Source organism: Lathamus discolor, chromosome 3, assembly GCF_037157495.1.
Source record: "Lathamus discolor isolate bLatDis1 chromosome 3, bLatDis1.hap1, whole genome shotgun sequence".
Lineage (NCBI taxonomy): Eukaryota > Metazoa > Chordata > Aves > Psittaciformes > Psittacidae > Lathamus > Lathamus discolor.
This window is the reverse complement of record NC_088886.1, coordinates 75,184,180-75,201,808: the sequence shown is the minus strand read 5'-3', so window position 1 is coordinate 75,201,808 and position 17,629 is coordinate 75,184,180. Positions and strand designations below refer to the sequence as shown.

Genomic DNA, 17,629 nt, shown 5'->3' with positions numbered 1-17,629 from the left:
TGGTGTCTGCAGGGAGGCTTCAGAGAGCACTGAGAGAAGGCGATAGCTCAGCTGTGATTGGAGCATGACTTATGTTCTAGATAAGATTGATGGGAAGCGTGGGAAAAATGCCCAGCAGGCATGGAAATCCCCTGCAGTGATTGAGGAGAGGGGAGATCAGGGTTGCACTGCCAGGTTTCTTTCATGATGAGCAGGGTTTGCCCAGCAACAGAGGCTCTAGCAATGCTTTTCCCAGGGAAAAGCTCAGCTTAAACAGCATCCTAACTACCAGTTCAATGGCTTTAGGCAGGGAAACCTCCCTGGGGAAGTAGTTAATGATTGATTTTGCACTGGAAAATCAGGTTGGTCCCTTGAGGGTTCAAGAGCAACGTTTTGCTCTTAAAGAGCAATTGAACGTGCTGGGAGGGCCAGGTCATGGCTGTGGAGCAGCCCAGATGGTTTGGCACTGTTTGGAAAGCAAAGCAACCACCCAGAGCAGAAGGAAAACATCCACTCGGGCTTGCAACATCGCAGTCCCACTGCCCACCCCCAGTTTTCCCATGGGGAATAGCTGGCCATCAAGGGAAGGAAGCTGGCAGCCAGACAGGGGAGCGTGATCTTGGACATCCCATTGGCATCTGACCGCCTCGTGGTGTTCCCATCGCCCTGACTCGCATTATGTGAAACTAACGGGGCATCAGGCTGACTAAAACCTGGCCCTTGCTCAAGCCACAGGAGGAGCTGCTGCAGGCAGGTGGAGAGGGGCTCCTCTGGCATCTGTGCTTCTTCCCAATGTGCCTTTGTGCCAATGGCATGGAACCTGGAGGGGACGAAGCCTGCAGAATCCAGGCTTGGATGGGGCTTGGAGCAAGCTGCTGTAGTGGAAGGTGTCCCTGGTTGGAACTGGATGAGCTTTAGGGTACCTTCCAACACAAACCAGTCTGGGATTCCATGATAGTTACTGCAAACAGGGTCTGGCAGGAGGGTTTGCATCTGGATGCAGGATAACACCTACAGTGCTGCTGCTTCCTTTATTGGGGCAAAAGGCTTCAAAGTGCCTTTAGAACCATCCTCATGGGGATGCTTTGGGTCAGGCTGATTTCCAGTGCCACTGGTAAGTGCCAGGACCAGGAAGGCCAGGCTGGGGTGTTGCATTTATCAAAGCTTGAGCTTGCTGCTGATGCTCAGTGGGGAGCAGAGGGGTGGAATAGAGCTGCTGTCACCAGGGCAAGCAGCTGGAGGAGGTCACAATCTGGCTGGGAGACATTTGCTGGTGGGAGGGTTACATATATATATATATATATATACATATATATGTATATACATATACACACACATAGAAACATAATATAGTATATTTATAATATATGATAGGTGTTTATCTATCATATAATAGATTTACAAGATGTTCACATTATAATGTCACAGCCAGCCTGGCTGAACTGCAGCTGCCCCTGATCGTTGTTTTCTTAACCCCATGGTGTTTTCTGAGAGCAGCTCTCCCTCCCAGATGTGATGTGCTTTGCTTTCAAATGAGCCCAAATGTTATTGTAGGTGTCTCAGACAGAGAAGAGACAGCGAGCAGAAGCTATCTGCCCTCTCCAAGCTTGCTTCCCAGAGCGGTCCCCTGCTGGGATCAGAGGGATGGATGGGCAGCATCCTATCCTGGCAGCATCCTCGTGTCCCACCCCAGCAGCGAGGACATGGGCTGGGCTCTGGCACTGCATGCTGTGGGAGCCATGGGGTTCAGGCTGGTACCCAGATCCCAGCTGAGACAGGGATGCTGCCCTCCCAGGCAGCTCAGCCATAGGATGAGGGGTGATGGGTTTAAACTGAAACAGGGGAAGTTCAGGTTGGATATAAGGAAGAAGTTCTTCCCTGTGGGGGTGCTGAGGTGCTGGCACAGGGTGCCCTATGCAAATACAGATTATGGGGTTTTTAAGTGTTCAAAGCCAGGTTGGACACAGGGGCTTGGAGCACCCTGCTCTAGTGGAAGGTGTCCCTGCCCGTGGCAGGGGGTTGGAACTGGATGAGCTCTAAGATCCCTCCCAACCCAAACCATTCCATGATTCTGTGGGTGTTTGTCTGAGGACAGCATCCTTAGGAAGGGATTTGTGTCAGTTCCTTGTATAAACAAGCAGCTTGGATGCGCACAGTGCTTGCAAAACCCCAATCAATGGTAATGAAGTGCAGCTCAGCCTAAGAAATACAAAACTGGAGCTGCCAGCAGCCATTGCTTGGAGCAGAGAGGATGTCTACAGCTGGGGAGCCCTCTGGAGAGGAGAAACAAGGAGCACGGCCAGAAAGATCCCTGTAAAGCATAGATCCTGGCTGCTCCAGTACTGGAGATGGCACAGGGCTTTACCACGCCATGCCGGTGGTGCTGGGAACTGGGGCTGCATGGTTGGAAGCTCTCTGTGCTGGACGGATGCCGGATGCAGAGCACTCTGCACCATGCAGAACACCCTTGGCATGGTTTCCTTCCAGGGAGTCATTGCTGATCTGAAGCTACATGGGGACCCACGTGTGGCTGAACGCCAGTGCGAGGAGGAAGAGGATGATGCTGACGAGGTGAGTGCTTGCAGCTCACCTAAGGGCTGGCTTTGGGGATCTGCTGCCCTTGCTCCCAGCTCACCCCTTCTCCTGCAGGTCTCTGGTGACTTTGGCAGTGGGGCAGAAGGTGGACACCAACCCCTGGGGAAGGCTGGGGTGAGTTGGTGCTTATGGGTGCTGTGCTCAATGGGCAGGACTCCAAGGCTTTAGAGACATGAGGTCCTGAGATGCTCAATGGGGTCTCGGTACCTGTCCCTTTTGGGAGGGCACCAAGAGGTGAATGGCACCGCAGTATCCCCTTGTTGGCACAGGGTGTCCCAGGGCTGATGGATGCATTCCCCGTCACCTCTCCCCCTGTTGTGGGCGGCAGTGGGGGCTCCCTGCAGCAAGCCGAGAGGACCAGAGCAGAGGAGACACTCTCCAGGGGAGGTAATGCCAAGCAGCTTTCCCTTTCTCCCCATGGGCCACACCAGCAGGGACGTGATGGTGTTGCCATCCCCAAGCACAACCATGTCCCTTTTCCCTTCCCACAGGTACTGGCTCCAGAGGTGACAAGGGGAAGAATAGCGAACATGGCCTTAAAGGGGATGTGGGAACCAGCAGCATCGTGAGGCCAGGCATTGTGAAGGGTGAAAAGGTAGGTGAGATGCTGGAGGATGGAGGATGTTGGTGATGTGCCTGCATTTGATACCTGCATCTCTTTGTTGCTGTCCCGCAGGGGGAGAAAGGAGAGCTAGGTGTTAAGGTGAGCATCACTGCAGGAGCCGGGGTGAAGCCATGCACATCCCTGAGGATGTGCCATCCATCCCATTTTCCCTCCCCAGGGCAGTGCTGGCTTCGGCTACCCTGGCTCCAAGGGCCAGAAAGGGGAACCAGGGAACCCTGGTCCCCCTGGGACCCTATCCCGGCACGCTGACAGCTTGGTGGTGGAGCAGGTCACTGGTCCCCCAGGACCACCAGGGAAGGATGGAGCCCCCGGCAGGGACGGAGAGCCTGTGAGTCAACTCCTTACACCTCAAACATCCCCTGTTCCCTTCCTCGCTTCCCTATCTGCCCGCCCACCGACCTCTTCCCTCTCTGCCATCCTTAGGGAGATCCTGGTGAGGACGGCAAACCAGTAAGTGTGTGGTGACAGGGTGATGGGGGCTGGCACCACTTTTGCCTTGCCACACACTGACACCCCCCCACCCCTTTACAGGGTGATATGGGGCCGCAGGGGTTCCCCGGGACGCCAGGGGAGCCTGGTGTGAAGGGGGAGAAGGTGAGTGCTGGTGCTCACGACATGACACCATCCCCCCTTCCTCTTGGATGTGCTTGCAAACCATGGCCTCTCCTCTGTGCCAGGGTGAGCCAGGCATGGGGCCGAGGGGACCCCCTGGACCACCCGGCCCCCCAGGACCACCAGGACCCTCCTCCAAGCATGACAAGCTGGTAGGTGCCTATGGGATAAGGATGGGGAAGCATCAAGCCCCAGCGCCATGGGATGCAGCTGATGGGTACTCTGACCCTGGTTGGTGATGCCTGACATCACCTTTATGCTTCTCCCCAAGACCTTCATTGACATGGAGGGCTCTGGCTTCGGAGGTGACCTGGAGAGCCTGCGGGTGAGTGTGGATGAGTGCGGATGAGTGCTTGTCCCACCAGCTGGGAATGCCGGCATGCGCTCAGCCCTTGTTCCCTCCTTCTCTTCCAGGGGCCGCGAGGGCCGCCCGGTCCCCCGGGGCCACCCGGTGTTCCCGGTTTGCCAGGGGAGCCAGGGCGGTTTGGGATGAACCACACGGACCTGCCAGGACCTCCGGGATTGCCAGGCAGGGATGGGATCCCCGGGCCCCCAGGACCAGTGGTAGGTGTAAGGGGTGGCCAAAGGAACCCACCCCATGGACACCCCATAGCAATGGGGCTATAACTGTGCCCTGCAGTGGTGCCCACCAGCCCCATGGGATTCTGCTGCATTGGAGCCAGCTCCTGGGTGTCTTGTAGGGTCCTCCTGGAAGAGATGGGGCAGCCGGGCAGCCAGGGCCGAAAGGAGAGCGGGTGAGTGTCCCCTACCCCATATCCCCTTGGGAGTACATCAGGGCTCCCGGACACCCCTGGTCCCAGCTCCCTCCATCCCAGGATGGGAAGCACCAGCCGGCTCCTGTCTGGAGCTAAGCAGCATCTTCACACCCTCTTCTTCCTCCTCCTCCTCCCCAGGGCGACGTGGGTGACCTCGGCCTCCCTGGTGCACCAGGACCCAAGGTACTGGGGGGACTTCTTATGGGGGGTCCCATGTGCAGGCCACAGGCAGAGATGGTGCCTGGGGGGATCACCTTGCACTGGAATGGGGAGAGGGATGCTGGCATCTGGGTTCCTCCCATAGCACTGCCCAGAGAAGCTGTGGCTGCCCCATCCCTGGCAGTGTTCAAGGCCAGGTTGGACACCGGGGCTTGGAGCACCCTTTTCTAGTGGAAGGTGTCCCTGCCCGTGGCAGGGGTTGGAACTGGATGAGCTTTAAGGTCCCTTCCAACCCAGGCCAGGCTGGGATTCAATGATACTGCATTTCTGAGTGTAGACGAGCCTCTTGTGGACACCGTGCACATTGCATGGGGAACTGAAGCCAGCTGCGATGAAGGATCCATTGCTCCATGCTGAGCAATACCCCTTCTCACAAAGCCCCACTATGGACAGGGAGCATCCGTGTCCTGTCCCAATGAGTGGTCTGGGGATATGGGAGGGGATGCGCTGCTTCCCCTGTTTCAGTTTGAACCCATCACCCCTTGTCTATCACTGCAGTCCCTGATGAAGAGTCCCTCTCTGCATCCTTGTAGCCCCCTTTAGACACTGAAAGCTGCTCTGAGGTCCCCACGCAGCTTCTCTTCTCCCGGCTGAACAGCCCCAGTGTTCTCAGCCTGGCTCCATATGGGATGTTCTCACCTTGTTTTCCTTATCGCCTTTGCAGGGCAGCAAGGGAGAAACGGGACCAGCAGGAACCCCAGGAGAACCAGGCTTAGCCGGTCTTCCTGGGCCCATGGGACCCCGTGGACCACCGGGACCCCCTGGCCCCCCAGGACCACCAGGGCCAGGCTACGATGCTGGATTTGTAAGTGATGACCACAGTGATGAGGGGTGATGGAATGGAGCTGGGTATGGACATGGCTCAATCCCGTCTCCCCCTCCAACCTAGGGTGACATGGAGGGCTCGGGGCTCCTGTTTGCCAGTGGCTCCCCTGGACCACGTGGACCTGAAGGACCACAGGTAGCTCTGTGCTTCCCTCCTCTCCTCCCTGGAGCATCATATCCCTTCCCACCACCCAGTCCTTATGGACCCCTTCTTGTTGCTTGCAGGGGGTGCCAGGACTGCCAGGGGTGAAGGTGAGGAGTTCCTCAAACACCTTCTTCACCCGGCTCCATCCTTGCAGGACGCCCATGGGCAGGCTGTGGGGATGCTCCTGCTTTGACACCTCTTTCCTTGTAGGGGGAGGTTGGCAGCCCCGGGCAGCCTGGTTTGCCGGGACCAAAGGTAGGGATGCCAGGAGATTGGGATGAGCTGTGAGTGAGCACTTGGGTTTGCAGGACACCGGGCAGCATCCTGGCTGGGAGGATGCTCCATCCTGCATCTCACCCTTTCCTGCATCTCCTTGCAGGGAGATGCTGGTGTTCCTGGTGTGGATGGTCGCCCTGGCCTAGAGGGCTTCCCTGGACCACAGGTAGGGAGCATCAGCACCCCCTTTCCATCAGCCCTCTCACTCCATCCTTCATCGCTTGCAGCAGCTCCATCCCCAGCAGCCAAAATCCAACCCCACTGATGCCTTTAGCTATTCCTCGGCTCTAAGACCAGGCTCACCATGTGCTTAGGATCCTGTCCCCATCATCTTATCACCCTGCCCACCACCACCTCCATGAGGGAGCATCCCAACTTGGCCCTTGCAGGCAGAGGTGGCAGTGATGGTGATGGCCTGAATGTCTTTGCTGGGTGCAGGCAGGAGTAGAGGGGTCTCAGCTTGTGAGGTGCTAAGTGAGAAGCTCACCCCTGCCTGCTTCTCCTTACAGGGACCCAAAGGTGACAGAGGCAGCCCTGGTGAGAAGGTGGGTGACACTGGGGACACTGGGGACAGGCACTTGATGGCATGGGCACTGATGGCTTGTGTCTTCTCTAGGGCGAGCGTGGACAAGATGGTGTGGGGCTGCCTGGTCCCCCTGGCCCCCCTGGTACCCCTGGGCAGGTCATTGGTGTCTCAAGTGAAGATGTAAGTGAGAGCTCCTGTGGGGGGGACAGACTGAGGGACACCACAGTGTGAAAAAAACCATCTTGTCTTCCTTTCCAGAAGTCTTTGATGGCTTTTCCTGGTCCAGAGGTAGGTGCCTTCCCACCACCCATTCCCATTGGAGGAGGGTACTGCTTCCTTTGGGAATCATTGAACAGCTTGGGTTGGAAGGGGACCTTCCAAGCCCATCTAGTCCAACCCCAAGGGGAAGAGGGATTTGCTCTTCAAGCATCTCTGCTTCTCTCCACAGGGCAGACCAGGTCATGCTGGCTTCCCGGTGAGTCCCTGGCAGGGTTGGGGACCACAGGGGTGAAAGCAAGCTTCGGTGATGCTTTCAAGGGGGTTTGGGACTGATAAAGGCTCTGTGCTCCTCACTGCAGGGCCCAGTGGGACCAAAAGGAGACAAGGGTGCATCTGGTCCCCAGGGCATTCCAGGGTTGAAGGTAACTGCTCCACGTCCCCCATCCTGCCTGGGTGCCAGTCATGATGCTATGGGTGGGGAGACCCCCATCCCTGCATCTCCCCTCGCGCCTCCTCCTTTCTTACAGGGGGAGAAAGGGGAGCCTGGTGTCATCATCAGCCCCGATGGGACTGTGGTCACTGCAAAGGTGAAAGGAGAAAAGGTGGGTGCACTGCAGGAATGGGAGCACATCCCATGGGATGGGTGGCAGGAAGGCCCAGTGGTGATGCCCTTTTCCACTCCACTATCCACAGGGGGAGCCAGGGCTACGAGGACCAGTAGGACCCTCCGTAAGTCACCATCAACCATCCCCATCCTCCTCGTATCCCATGAGGGTGTCCCTGCTCTGAGCATCCTCATTTCATCTCGCCTTCCAGGGTCCCCAGGGACGAGCAGGGGTGAAGGGAGAGATCGGCTTCCCAGGCAGACCCGTAAGACCTGCTCCCGGTTTGTTTGTCCCTTCAGCCATCGCTTCCTCCACTGTACCCCCCCCATCCCATTTGCACATCCTGCATCCCAACCTCTGCCGTGCCACTGAGGGTCAGGGTGATGCCAGGGTGCTGGAGGCGATGCTGGGGTGCTTTAGGTGATGCCACAGTGCTGGAAGTGACACTGGGAGGGGAATGATGCTCATCCTTGTGCTGCTCATCCAACAGGGACGTCCTGGAATGAATGGGCTGAAGGGCGAGAAGGGGGACCCCGCTGATGTCAGTGGCATGATGGGCTTGAGGGTGAGCATCACTGATACCCCCCCCCACCACCCCGGGTACACACACTAAGAGGCTTCCTATGGACCCCAGTCCAATGCCTCCTTTCCTCAGGGACTGATTGCCCCTCAATGGCCTTTGGTTTCCCCTATGGGGACAGCCCATCTTGCAGGACCCTGACACAGCTTCTCTCCCCACCAGGGTCCACCAGGCCCCCCAGGGCCCCCCGGGCCCCCTGGCAGCATAGTGTATGACAACAGTAATGTGAGTAACAACATGGGCATGGTGATGGGGGGGATGCTGAGGGGTGGTCACCAGGTCCCCCCCCAGTGCCCCTTGCCTGGCTGGATGGGATGGAGGATCCTCCAGTGGCATCCAGCATGTGGGGCTGGATCAGAATCACACTGAGAATGCTGCAGCCATTTCCTTTGCATTCCCACAGGCCTTCAGTGACTCTGGGCATCCCGTGCTGCCAGCCTTCCCTGGTAAGAGGGTGTCTCTCTCCTGGTGTCCCCAGCAGGGTGGTACCTCCATTAGAGACGGAATGATGGGATGACATCTCTGCTTCTCCATGCAGGTTTCCACCAGTTCCCAGGACAAAAGGGAGAGAAGGGTGATCCTGGACCCCCAGGACCCCCAGGTAGGTGACCAGTCCCCATAGGGCAGAGGTGGGCAGGGGGTGGCTCATGCCCATCCTCTCCTCTCCTTCTCCCTTCTCCACAGGCCACTTCCCCTATGACCCAAGTCACTTTGGTGCCAACCTGCGGGTAAGCCCTTTGCCTACCTATGGGTACCGGCTGCACTCCAAATGCCCACCCTAAGGCTGTGCCGTCCTGCAGGGTGACAAGGGGGACGCAGGTCCAAAGGGTGAGAAGGGTGAGCCGGGCAGCACCCCCATCTACAGCCCCAGCCTCTCTGGGCTGCCAGGACCACCAGGGCCCCAGGGCTACCCTGGGCTGCCAGTGAGTACCCCATGGTGCAGGGATGACAGGGGCATGGGGGGGCAGAGGCACCCCTGGGTGCTTTGCTCCAGGGATGCTCTCACACTGCCTAGGGTCCCAAAGGGGACAGCATCGTTGGCCTGCCAGGGCCTCCTGGACCGCAGGGCCCCCCAGGAATCGGCTATGAGGGGCGGCAGGGCCCTCCTGGCCCTCCCGGCCCCCCTGGTCCACCCTCCTTCCCTGGTCCCCATAGACAAGGTGAGTACTTTCCCCGTTGCACCCCCCGCACCCCTCCCCATGCTGCAGCTTTCCCCATCTCCCCCCTCTTCCCCCACCAGCTATCAGCATCCCTGGACCCCCTGGACCACCAGGACCCCCTGGACCACCAGGCAGTAGCGGGATGTCCTTGGGGGTGAGGCAGAGCTCTGGGCAGGGAGGTGGTTGCCATCCATCAGCTGAGCCCTAATCCCCATCACCACCATCACCATGCTCTGTGCCCGCAGCTCCGCACCCTGCCAACGTACCAGGCGATGCTGAGCACCGCGCAGGACCTGCCCGAGGGCAGCCTCATCTTCCTCAGTGACCGGCAGGAGCTCTACGTGCGCCTGCGTGGTGGCATCCGCCGCATCCTGGTGAGCTGGGATGGGACCCATTGGGGTGGCATCAGCACAGGATGCCACAGGCGGGTTTGGGGGGTTCGGGGGGGAGGGAAGTGGGCAGCTCGGAACTGATGTGCTTCTGCCTTGCAGCTGGAGGAGCACACCGTGATGCCCAGTTCGGCTCTGGTGAGTGCTTGTCTCCCAGCTACATCTTTCATCCCCATCCTCATCCCAGCCCTGACTGTCTCCATCTACAACAATCTCCAGCCCCATCTCTAACCATCGCCATCCTCTGCTTGAACCATCCCCATGCCATTCCCATTTCCCTCCCCAACATCTCCACCTCCATCCTGCATCTTTTTCCTCACCCCCAACCATCCCCATGCCATTCCTATCTCCATCTTCATCTCTATCTCCAACCATCTCCATCCCCAGCTCCAACCATCCCCATGCCATTCCCATTTCCATCTCCAGCCACCCCCACCTCCAACCATCCCCATCTCCATCCATCTCCAACCATTTCATCTCCACCTGCATCTCTATCTTTACTCCCACTGAGGGCATCTCCACCCTCACCCCATCTCCCCTCCCTCCCCAGGACAACGAGGTGTATGACAAGCTGCCCAGCATCCACTACAGCGGCCCTCAGCCCGCTCTGCAGCCCCGTGGTCCCCTGCATCCCCTCCGCAATCACAGTCCCTCTCCTACCGCCCGACCCTGGCGCGGGGACGAGGTGGTGGCCAACCAGCACCGCCTGCCCGAGCAGCCCCTGCTCCATCACCAGCACGAGCTCCTCAACAGCTACTACATCCATCGCCGCCCGGATCCAGCCCCGGTGGCTGCCCACGTGCACCAGGACTTCCAGCCTGCTGTGAGTGCTGCTGGAGGGGAGGTGATGCGATGCTCTTGGTTGATGAAGCTGTGTCCCTCAATGTTGTCCCCTCTTGGCAGCTTCACCTCGTGGCCCTCAACACGCCGCTGAGCGGTGGCATGCGTGGCATCCGCGGGGCTGACTTTCAGTGCTTCCAACAAGCCCGGCAGGTCGGGCTGGCCGGCACTTTCCGCGCCTTCCTGTCCTCCCGCCTGCAGGACCTCTACAGCATCGTGCGCAGGGCTGACCGTGCCACCGTGCCCATCGTCAACCTCCGGGTATGTGTGTGCTCCCGTCCCCTTCCCAACAGCACTGCCTGTGAGCCCCTATCCATCTGCTTGGCAGTGAGCATCCAGGTTGGATGGGAAATGCTCTAGTGGAAGGTGTCCCTGCTCATGGCACGGGGCTGGAGCTGGAAGGTCCCTTCCAACCCAAACCAGGCTGGGATTCTATGAAGATTGTGCAGAGCTCCTATGATGCCCCTTCTCCCTTCTTTCTCCATCCCCCTACCAGGATGAAGTGCTCTTCACTAACTGGGAAGCCCTTTTCACGGGCAGTGGGGCTCCGCTGCGAGCCGGTTCCCGCATCCTCTCCTTCGACGGCCGGGATGTCCTGAGGGATGCAGGATGGTGAGTGACGGATGGGGGAAAAGAATGAAGATGGGGTCTGGACTGTGTAGGGCAGCAGCAGCTCCCCACCTTCCTCCTTTGCAGGCCCCAGAAGAGTGTCTGGCATGGCTCAGATGCCAAGGGCCGGCGCTTGCCCGAGAGCTACTGTGAGACATGGAGGACAGAGGAGAACACAGCCACTGGGCAGGCTTCCTCCCTGGGCTCTGGGAAGCTGCTGGAGCAGGAGGCCAGCAGCTGCCAACACACCTTCATCGTGCTCTGCATCGAGAACAGCTTCATGACCGCTGCCAAAAAGTGATACCCTCCTGTCCCCTGGGTACCCCGCATCTCCCCAGGGAAGGTTAAGCCAGCCCGGCACCCCTGTGGTCCTCAGGCCCCACATGCCCTTGCCCTGCAGGGTTTGCTTCTCCCACAGACCAAAGAGATCATCATCACCATCATCATCATCACCTGCGGTTGGCAGAGGTTTGCAGGTGGTCAGGTTGCCTTCCTCCTCCTCTGGCTCCACTTCTAACTCCTAATATTTAACCACTTCAGCTTGTGTCTCCCGACCTGCTCAGATGCTCTTTCCAGGGGTATGTGGTGTGTCCTCCTGGGAAGCCTACAGGGGTCCTCTGACTGTCCCCCCGGCCCCACAGTCTTCAGCAGGAGCTTGGGGTTGGACCCAAGAAGAAGAAGGGTTCTTCTTTGCCCATCCCTGATGCTGAGGCCATGGAGTCTTCTCCAGCCAAAACCCCAGCATCCCACCCACGCAAGGGACCATCCCATGGCAGTGCCAGGGCTCCCCATAGATGGTCTTCATCCTACCAACGCAAGGCCCATCCCACCCAGTCCCCCATCATCATCATCTTCTCACATCCACCTCCCAGCCAGCAGCTGCAGGGGGGGGACCGTCCCCTCCACACACCCCACACCAGCACAGGGAGGGACTGGGGAAATGGGGTGGCCCCAATGTGGGGCCAGGCATGCCCTTAGCATGTGCTTACATGCATGTGTGGTGCTGAGGGCACGCACCGCCATTACCCTTCCCTTCCCCAACACCAGCTTTGCTGCACGCTAAGGGCTGAGGTGCAGCAAAGCTGCTTTGAAAGGGGGGTGGGCAAACCTAAGGTGCTAAAGAACAAAAAGAAAGACAAGATCCATTTGTAACTAGCTTTTTTGTGTTATTGTATGGGACTTCTTACCATAAAAGCTGTGTGATGAATCACACGGTCTCTATTTCTTACAGTCTGCTGTATTTTGTGTCATTAATGCAGTTTAAAGCCTGTGGATTGGTTTGGTTTTGTGTCAGTTGTGTCCTATAAACCATTTTCTAAAGGCACTGAATAAAGAAAAGTTATCCTCTCGTAGGCTGGCTCTGCACGATGATGGGGAGGTGATGGCCAGGAGAACCATAGCACCCCATTCATATAGCCCTGTGTGGTCACAAGTGATGGCAGCCACAGACATCCTGCTTATGTTTGTGGCCAGGGGGGACCACAGCCCTTCCAAAAACAGGTCCCAAGGGGTTGTGTCCATCACGCATCAATGGTGGGACATCAGTCTACGTGAATGGTGATGCTCACGGAGTCAAGACCCAACCACAGTGGTCACGGTGCCAGCGCTCAAGCTCGCACAGCACCAGCATCCAGCTTCTGCTCCTGTGCTGGTGGTACCTCTGCAGGGACCTGGCATGGTTCCTTGCCCAACGCCAGCTCTCCTGGCTGCTTGTGGCGGCTGTACCGGATGCCTACACCAACAGCCGCCAGCAGGTAAGTCACCGCCAGCAGCGTGAAGTAGCCGAAATACACATAGAACTGCAAAAGAGGAAGTGGGGAGAGGACCACGCTTGCAGCCCCCACCTTCATCCCACACCATTAAGGAACCACCTCCATCCTCGATGCCTCCCCATCCCTACCTGGGGATGCACGGACAAGCCCAAGCCCCTCTTGTCAGCCACAATGATGGTGATGATGGTCTTCAGCACCGTGGCGAAGAAGGTGTTGACCCCGAAGATGAGCGCGCAGAGCTCCTTGGAGAGGGACGTAGCAATCTGGAAACTGGGGAAGAGATGGAGCATCAGTGAGCCCCTGGTACCAGCCCCATTGCTGGGGTGGAAGTGGGTCTCCATGGGTACCACGCACATGGCAATGGGCACTAGGAACTGGTAGGAGCCACGGAAGAGGACGTAGGCAGCATAGCACAGCCAGATGTTGCTGGTGGTGTTCATGAGCAGCAATAATCCCGCTTGGAAAGCCGTCACCATCCCGATCACCAGCTCTGACCACAGCTTCCAGCGGATCTTCAAGTAGCCAGCAGCAAAGGAGGCAACAGCCCCTGGAGAGAGGATGAAGGATGCTGTAAACACCTCACCAGCATGGGACCACCTCACATCCCCCCCAGCCTAATGATGCTCACCCTACTACCCCTATTAAAACACCCCAAAACCGCAATGAAGACCTGCCATTCCCAGGGATGCAGCAGGGCGGTGGAGTCCCCCCCAGTATTCCCACACATCCCACACTGTCCCCAACAACGCAAGCATTACCCAGCAGCGTGGATGCAGCATCCACACCTCCGTTGTACACACGGTGGTTGTTCGTGGCTGGGTAGATCTCATTCCAGAGGATCTGCACGTAGTACAGCATCAGGTAGTAACCAGCTGAGTTGAAGACCCACCACAAGGACCAGAGCCGAAGCTGGGGCTGCTTGGCCAACGCTCCCACCTCCCGCAGCATCCGGCACAGTGCCATGTCCCTCCATCCCTTTGTCCCCCTGCCACCGTCTCCCCCTGCCATCTTGTCTGTTTCAGTGGGTGCAGCCCCATCCATGGCCCCACTGGGACGGTTGAAGAAGAGGCTGCGCCGGGGCCGCTTGAGGAAGAGGGTGAGGATGAGGCCGAAGCTGACAAAGCCCAACGAGACGTAGTTGAGGGTGAGGAAGGAGACATCACCCAAGCTGATGCAGAGCTGGCCCAGCACCGAGCTGGTGAAGACACCCAGGAGGACAGCGGAGCGAGAATAGCTGGCCATACGCTGGTAGCGGGATGGAGCGACGAGGGAGAAGATGTAGGAGGAGTAGGCGATGCGAGCGGCCATGGTGATGCCATAGAAGAACTCCATCAGCTGCATGGCCAGGACAGAGGTACCCAATACCAGCAGCAGCCAGATGGAGATGTGGCTCAGGCTCTGCAGAACCAGCACTGGCTTGTAGCACAAGTAGTCCGTCAGTAGGAAGATGGGTACCAGCATGGCCATATATGAATAGGTCAGCACTGGTGTGATCACGTTGGTCACCTGCAACGTGCAAGGAGGGGATGAGCATGGCCATGACATCCCCAGCCCATAGGAACAAGCCACTGATCCCCCTCCTCTGTAAGGAATGTGGCTCATGGAGCTCTCAGCTGGGTGCATGGCTGAGACTCGGCCCCCTTCCATGCTGGGAACGTGGAGTTCCCACGGACACAGCAGCCTGCTGGGACCGGAGCCAGCATCCCCTGGTCGGGGGACAACAGCATGGGGCCCCTCCTCATCTAACCCCATCGTTGCCATCAGCTCGGCAGTGCTCAGCCCTCTGCAAATGCACACCAGCATGGGAGGGTCTCCCTTAGTGGGATAGGGCTTTGGCATCACCCCTCATAACTGGTTGTGAGCCTGGGGACAAGGCTTTAAGTGCTGGGGAAAGTTGAGCTTGGGACTTAGGGGACAGGGTTCCCTTGCAGTGTGGTGGCACAGGGACATGCTGCCAGCCAGACCCATACCACATCACCTTCTCTCACTTCCATCCCCCACCGCATGCCCCATTTGCTGGAATGTGGCACCCGTCTGCACCCCAGAACCACAGGAGGATGCTCTGGCCTGCCCCAGAGTGATGAAAAGAGGGACACCAGAGGGGAACAGGCTATCTGTGGCTCACCTCTGCCTGTGTGAAGTTCTTATCAGGCCCCAAGAGATAGGGGGTGATGAAGCTCTCCCCAGGCCGGATCTGTGTCATGAAGCCATAGAAGCAGAGGTAGAAGACTTGTAGCTTCCAATGCCGGTCCGGCGCTGCCTCCGATGCCGGCTTTTTGGCATCCTCATCCTTCTTGGGCATGGCTCCACTGGCTCTGCAGCAGGACAGCGGCATTATCCCGGGGACCATCAGCTAGATGGGCTTTGTGGGCAGCCCGTCGCAGGCGCACTCCGATGCATCGAAAGCCACGTCGCTGCAGTTCCTGGGGAGAAAGCAGCCTTTGGCACGGGCTCAAATTCCTCTATAATCACAAGGCAAATAAACAGCACCACCTTCTCCCCAGGAGATGTTCTTGCAAGAGGAAAAGCAGGCTCGCTGTGCAGGAAAGATGGGGGGGCCCGTTTCAGGCAGCATTTGGGCATCTCCTCTCAAAGAGCCTGGATGCAGGAAGCTCCTGGGTTTGCTTCCTCGGCTCCCATCATCTTCTGCTCCCATTTAGGAGTCAGTGAGTTGGGCTTTACCCCCTCTCTGAAGCAGAGTTGCAGACCCAGAGGTGGAGGGATGCAGATACCCTGCACCAGGGATGTTCCGGAGGCAGATGGTGCTGGTTGTGAAAGTGAGTTCCTGTGCACACTGGGTATGGGGCCACCTTTATTAGATACCATAGGCTTGTGGCTACCCCTTTGCTCTCCCCTGGTGGGATGCAATGCTCACACAGCATCACCCAGCGTGGGGAAGATGCAAAGCACCACAAAGGTTCATGGTCTGGAGGGGGATTAAATACTTAAATCCCAAGATTTATCCATGGGAAAGCTGGCAGTGCCAGGAAGGCCTGATCAGTGGTCAGGGGATGAAGGCAGGGACTGGGTGTCCTCCTACGTGCTCCCTACTCCCACAAGTGCTTTTTGAGCCATAAAAATCCCTGTGTGCCAATGCACGCCACGGGAGCAAGGTCTAGAAACCCAATGACCCTGCTAATCTCAGAGCAGCTAATCACAGCCATTAAATAACAAGTCCACGGTCCCAGCCCATGCCCCCACCACTGCCACCCTGCGTGATGAGAACCCCCTTCCACATAACACAAGCGGCTAATGGGGAGAAAATGTGGGAAAAAGCTGGGAAAAGCTGGCCATGATCAGAACCAGCAGCAGGAAGAAAGTTGCCCATGTGCCCCAGTGAGGACTCACCGCTCCAGTGGCACTCCCATGGGATTTCAGCACATAAGCATTGCCAAAACAAGCTCACAGCCAGGCAAAATAGGGGGGTAAATAACCCTTAAATAGGTCCCCAGGCTTCAAGCCTTACTGCGTGCTTGCTGGTGCTGGAAGGGGCTCTGCGCCAGGAAGGGCAAGGAACAATGGCTAAACCCCCACTGAATGCCCACCCCAGCCCTGTGCTGTGCCCTCCTGGACTATGCCCCATCCCCACTTATCCTTCTCAGATGTGAGCGATCACCATCTCCAGCAGAGACTCTCGGGAAGGGGGGGGGGGGGGGGGGGCCACGCAGTGCGATCCGGGAAGGAGGGGCGGTTCATGCAATGCGATCCCAATGGGCTGTTGTCTACCTTCCGCTCCAAACTGCTCCCCATTTCCTTTCCCAACCATGTGGGATGGATGTTTCCCTGACCCAAAGGAAACCATGTGCACTAAAGCCAGTTCTGTGTGGGTGCCCTGGTGCCACCGTCCCCTGGGGTGCTGGCTCTGAACGCATGGCACGTGTGTCCCCGCACATGCAGGTACCCCAAGCCCCGAACCCATCCATCCAGACCCATCCGCTGCTCCCAGGGAAGCGGGTGCAGACCCCAAGGGACGCTCATGGCTCGGTGCTGTTCTCCCTCCAGAACAGAGGGTGCAGGGCACGGGCAGTGTGAACCTGACCACTGGGTTATCATGCTGTGACCTTGGCAAGGGATCGCCATCATGCGCTTGTCAACCCGCGGCCAAGAGCTCCAGCACAACTCCTCATAGGAGCCAAAGCCACCAAGGGACAGAGGGGACAGGACCAAAGTGGGGGGGGGTGGACGGACATAGGGGGATGCTCTCCCCATAGCCACATGTTGGTGGCACCGCTAAAGCGCGACATAGTGGGAAAGCCACCGAGGCGATAGGGATGTTTTGGTCCATAAAACAAAGCAGGAACCTCCCCAGAATACATCCTCATCCACTGTGTGGGCACCTCTCTGCATTCTCCACCCCCCCCCCCAAACACCCTGCTCCTTCAAGAAGGGATTGGGGTACACATGGAAGAGGGAGACCGTGGGGGCACTCCACATCCCAAGCGGCACCCGGTGGGCACCCGCATCCCTGTAGGTACGCCGGGTACCGCAGCACCGGGGGTACCGCAGCACCCCGTACCCCCGCAGCCCTCGGGGCCGTACCTGGGGGGCAGTGGGCATGGAAGCAGCGGGCCCGGGCACGGTGCGGGGGTCCCGGGGCTCCCTATGGTCCCGCTGAGAGCCGGATCAGCAGCGAGGAGGAGGAGGATGAGGAAGACGAGGAGGATGCCGGAGGGAATAGGGGGTGCTCAGAAAACGTGGCCGTGCCCCATGCGCGGGGCATCCCGGGGACTACAAGCTCCACAGTGCAGCGGGCAGGAGGAAGGGGAGGAGGAGGAGGCAGAGGAAGAGGAGGAGGATGAAGAGGAGGAGCCGGAGCCTGGCCAGCCCCTGGAGGGCCGGGGCAACGCTCTCAGCGTGTGCTTGTGTACCCGAGACGT

The 17,629-nt window shown here is 58.4% G+C and overlaps 2 protein-coding genes across 8 annotated transcripts in view; one reads left to right on the top strand and one right to left on the bottom strand.

The window, feature by feature from the left end:
• The window catches only part of COL18A1 (collagen type XVIII alpha 1 chain), a 37,056-nt gene extending 24,724 nt beyond the window's left edge, over positions 1-12,332 (top strand). For all 5 annotated transcript variants that reach the window (XM_065669851.1, XM_065669849.1, XM_065669848.1 and 2 more), the window contains 40 exons: positions 2,467-2,550; positions 2,629-2,688; positions 2,844-2,961; positions 3,066-3,169; positions 3,251-3,277; positions 3,357-3,527; positions 3,623-3,649; positions 3,731-3,793; positions 3,877-3,963; positions 4,083-4,136; positions 4,226-4,375; positions 4,513-4,566; positions 4,726-4,770; positions 5,471-5,611; positions 5,696-5,767; positions 5,857-5,883; positions 5,987-6,031; positions 6,156-6,218; positions 6,562-6,597; positions 6,669-6,758; positions 6,837-6,866; positions 7,027-7,053; positions 7,157-7,219; positions 7,325-7,399; positions 7,491-7,526; positions 7,614-7,667; positions 7,893-7,967; positions 8,145-8,207; positions 8,386-8,428; positions 8,521-8,583; positions 8,667-8,710; positions 8,783-8,905; positions 8,998-9,142; positions 9,223-9,296; positions 9,388-9,516; positions 9,634-9,669; positions 10,082-10,354; positions 10,435-10,632; positions 10,868-10,983; positions 11,068-12,332. In XM_065669851.1, the coding sequence (XP_065525923.1) occupies positions 2,467-2,550; positions 2,629-2,688; positions 2,844-2,961; positions 3,066-3,169; positions 3,251-3,277; positions 3,357-3,527; positions 3,623-3,649; positions 3,731-3,793; positions 3,877-3,963; positions 4,083-4,136; positions 4,226-4,375; positions 4,513-4,566; positions 4,726-4,770; positions 5,471-5,611; positions 5,696-5,767; positions 5,857-5,883; positions 5,987-6,031; positions 6,156-6,218; positions 6,562-6,597; positions 6,669-6,758; positions 6,837-6,866; positions 7,027-7,053; positions 7,157-7,219; positions 7,325-7,399; positions 7,491-7,526; positions 7,614-7,667; positions 7,893-7,967; positions 8,145-8,207; positions 8,386-8,428; positions 8,521-8,583; positions 8,667-8,710; positions 8,783-8,905; positions 8,998-9,142; positions 9,223-9,296; positions 9,388-9,516; positions 9,634-9,669; positions 10,082-10,354; positions 10,435-10,632; positions 10,868-10,983; positions 11,068-11,281 (3,399 nt within the window). In that variant the 3' untranslated portion in view covers positions 11,282-12,332. The remainder of the gene's footprint in view (positions 1-2,466; positions 2,551-2,628; positions 2,689-2,843; positions 2,962-3,065; positions 3,170-3,250; positions 3,278-3,356; positions 3,528-3,622; positions 3,650-3,730; positions 3,794-3,876; positions 3,964-4,082; positions 4,137-4,225; positions 4,376-4,512; positions 4,567-4,725; positions 4,771-5,470; positions 5,612-5,695; positions 5,768-5,856; positions 5,884-5,986; positions 6,032-6,155; positions 6,219-6,561; positions 6,598-6,668; positions 6,759-6,836; positions 6,867-7,026; positions 7,054-7,156; positions 7,220-7,324; positions 7,400-7,490; positions 7,527-7,613; positions 7,668-7,892; positions 7,968-8,144; positions 8,208-8,385; positions 8,429-8,520; positions 8,584-8,666; positions 8,711-8,782; positions 8,906-8,997; positions 9,143-9,222; positions 9,297-9,387; positions 9,517-9,633; positions 9,670-10,081; positions 10,355-10,434; positions 10,633-10,867; positions 10,984-11,067) is intronic.
• Positions 12,126-17,528, bottom strand: SLC19A1 (solute carrier family 19 member 1). Of its 3 annotated transcripts, none has more exons than XM_065669855.1 (6): positions 17,292-17,528; positions 14,878-15,175; positions 13,538-14,258; positions 13,107-13,299; positions 12,881-13,022; positions 12,126-12,779 (listed from the first exon to the last, which is right to left on the bottom strand). In XM_065669855.1, the coding sequence occupies exons 2-6, from the start codon at positions 15,100-15,102 to the stop codon at positions 12,588-12,590; spliced, it is 1,473 nt and encodes a 490-aa protein (XP_065525927.1). In that variant the 5' UTR covers positions 15,103-15,175; positions 17,292-17,528; the 3' UTR covers positions 12,126-12,587. The 3 variants fall into 3 exon arrangements, with proteins under 3 accessions (XP_065525927.1, XP_065525924.1, XP_065525926.1); XM_065669852.1 differs by having other exon boundaries at positions 13,511-14,258; positions 17,292-17,527; XM_065669854.1 differs by lacking the exon at positions 17,292-17,528 and adding an exon at positions 16,101-16,334 and having other exon boundaries at positions 13,511-14,258.
• Positions 17,529-17,629: the final 101 nt, after the last annotated feature.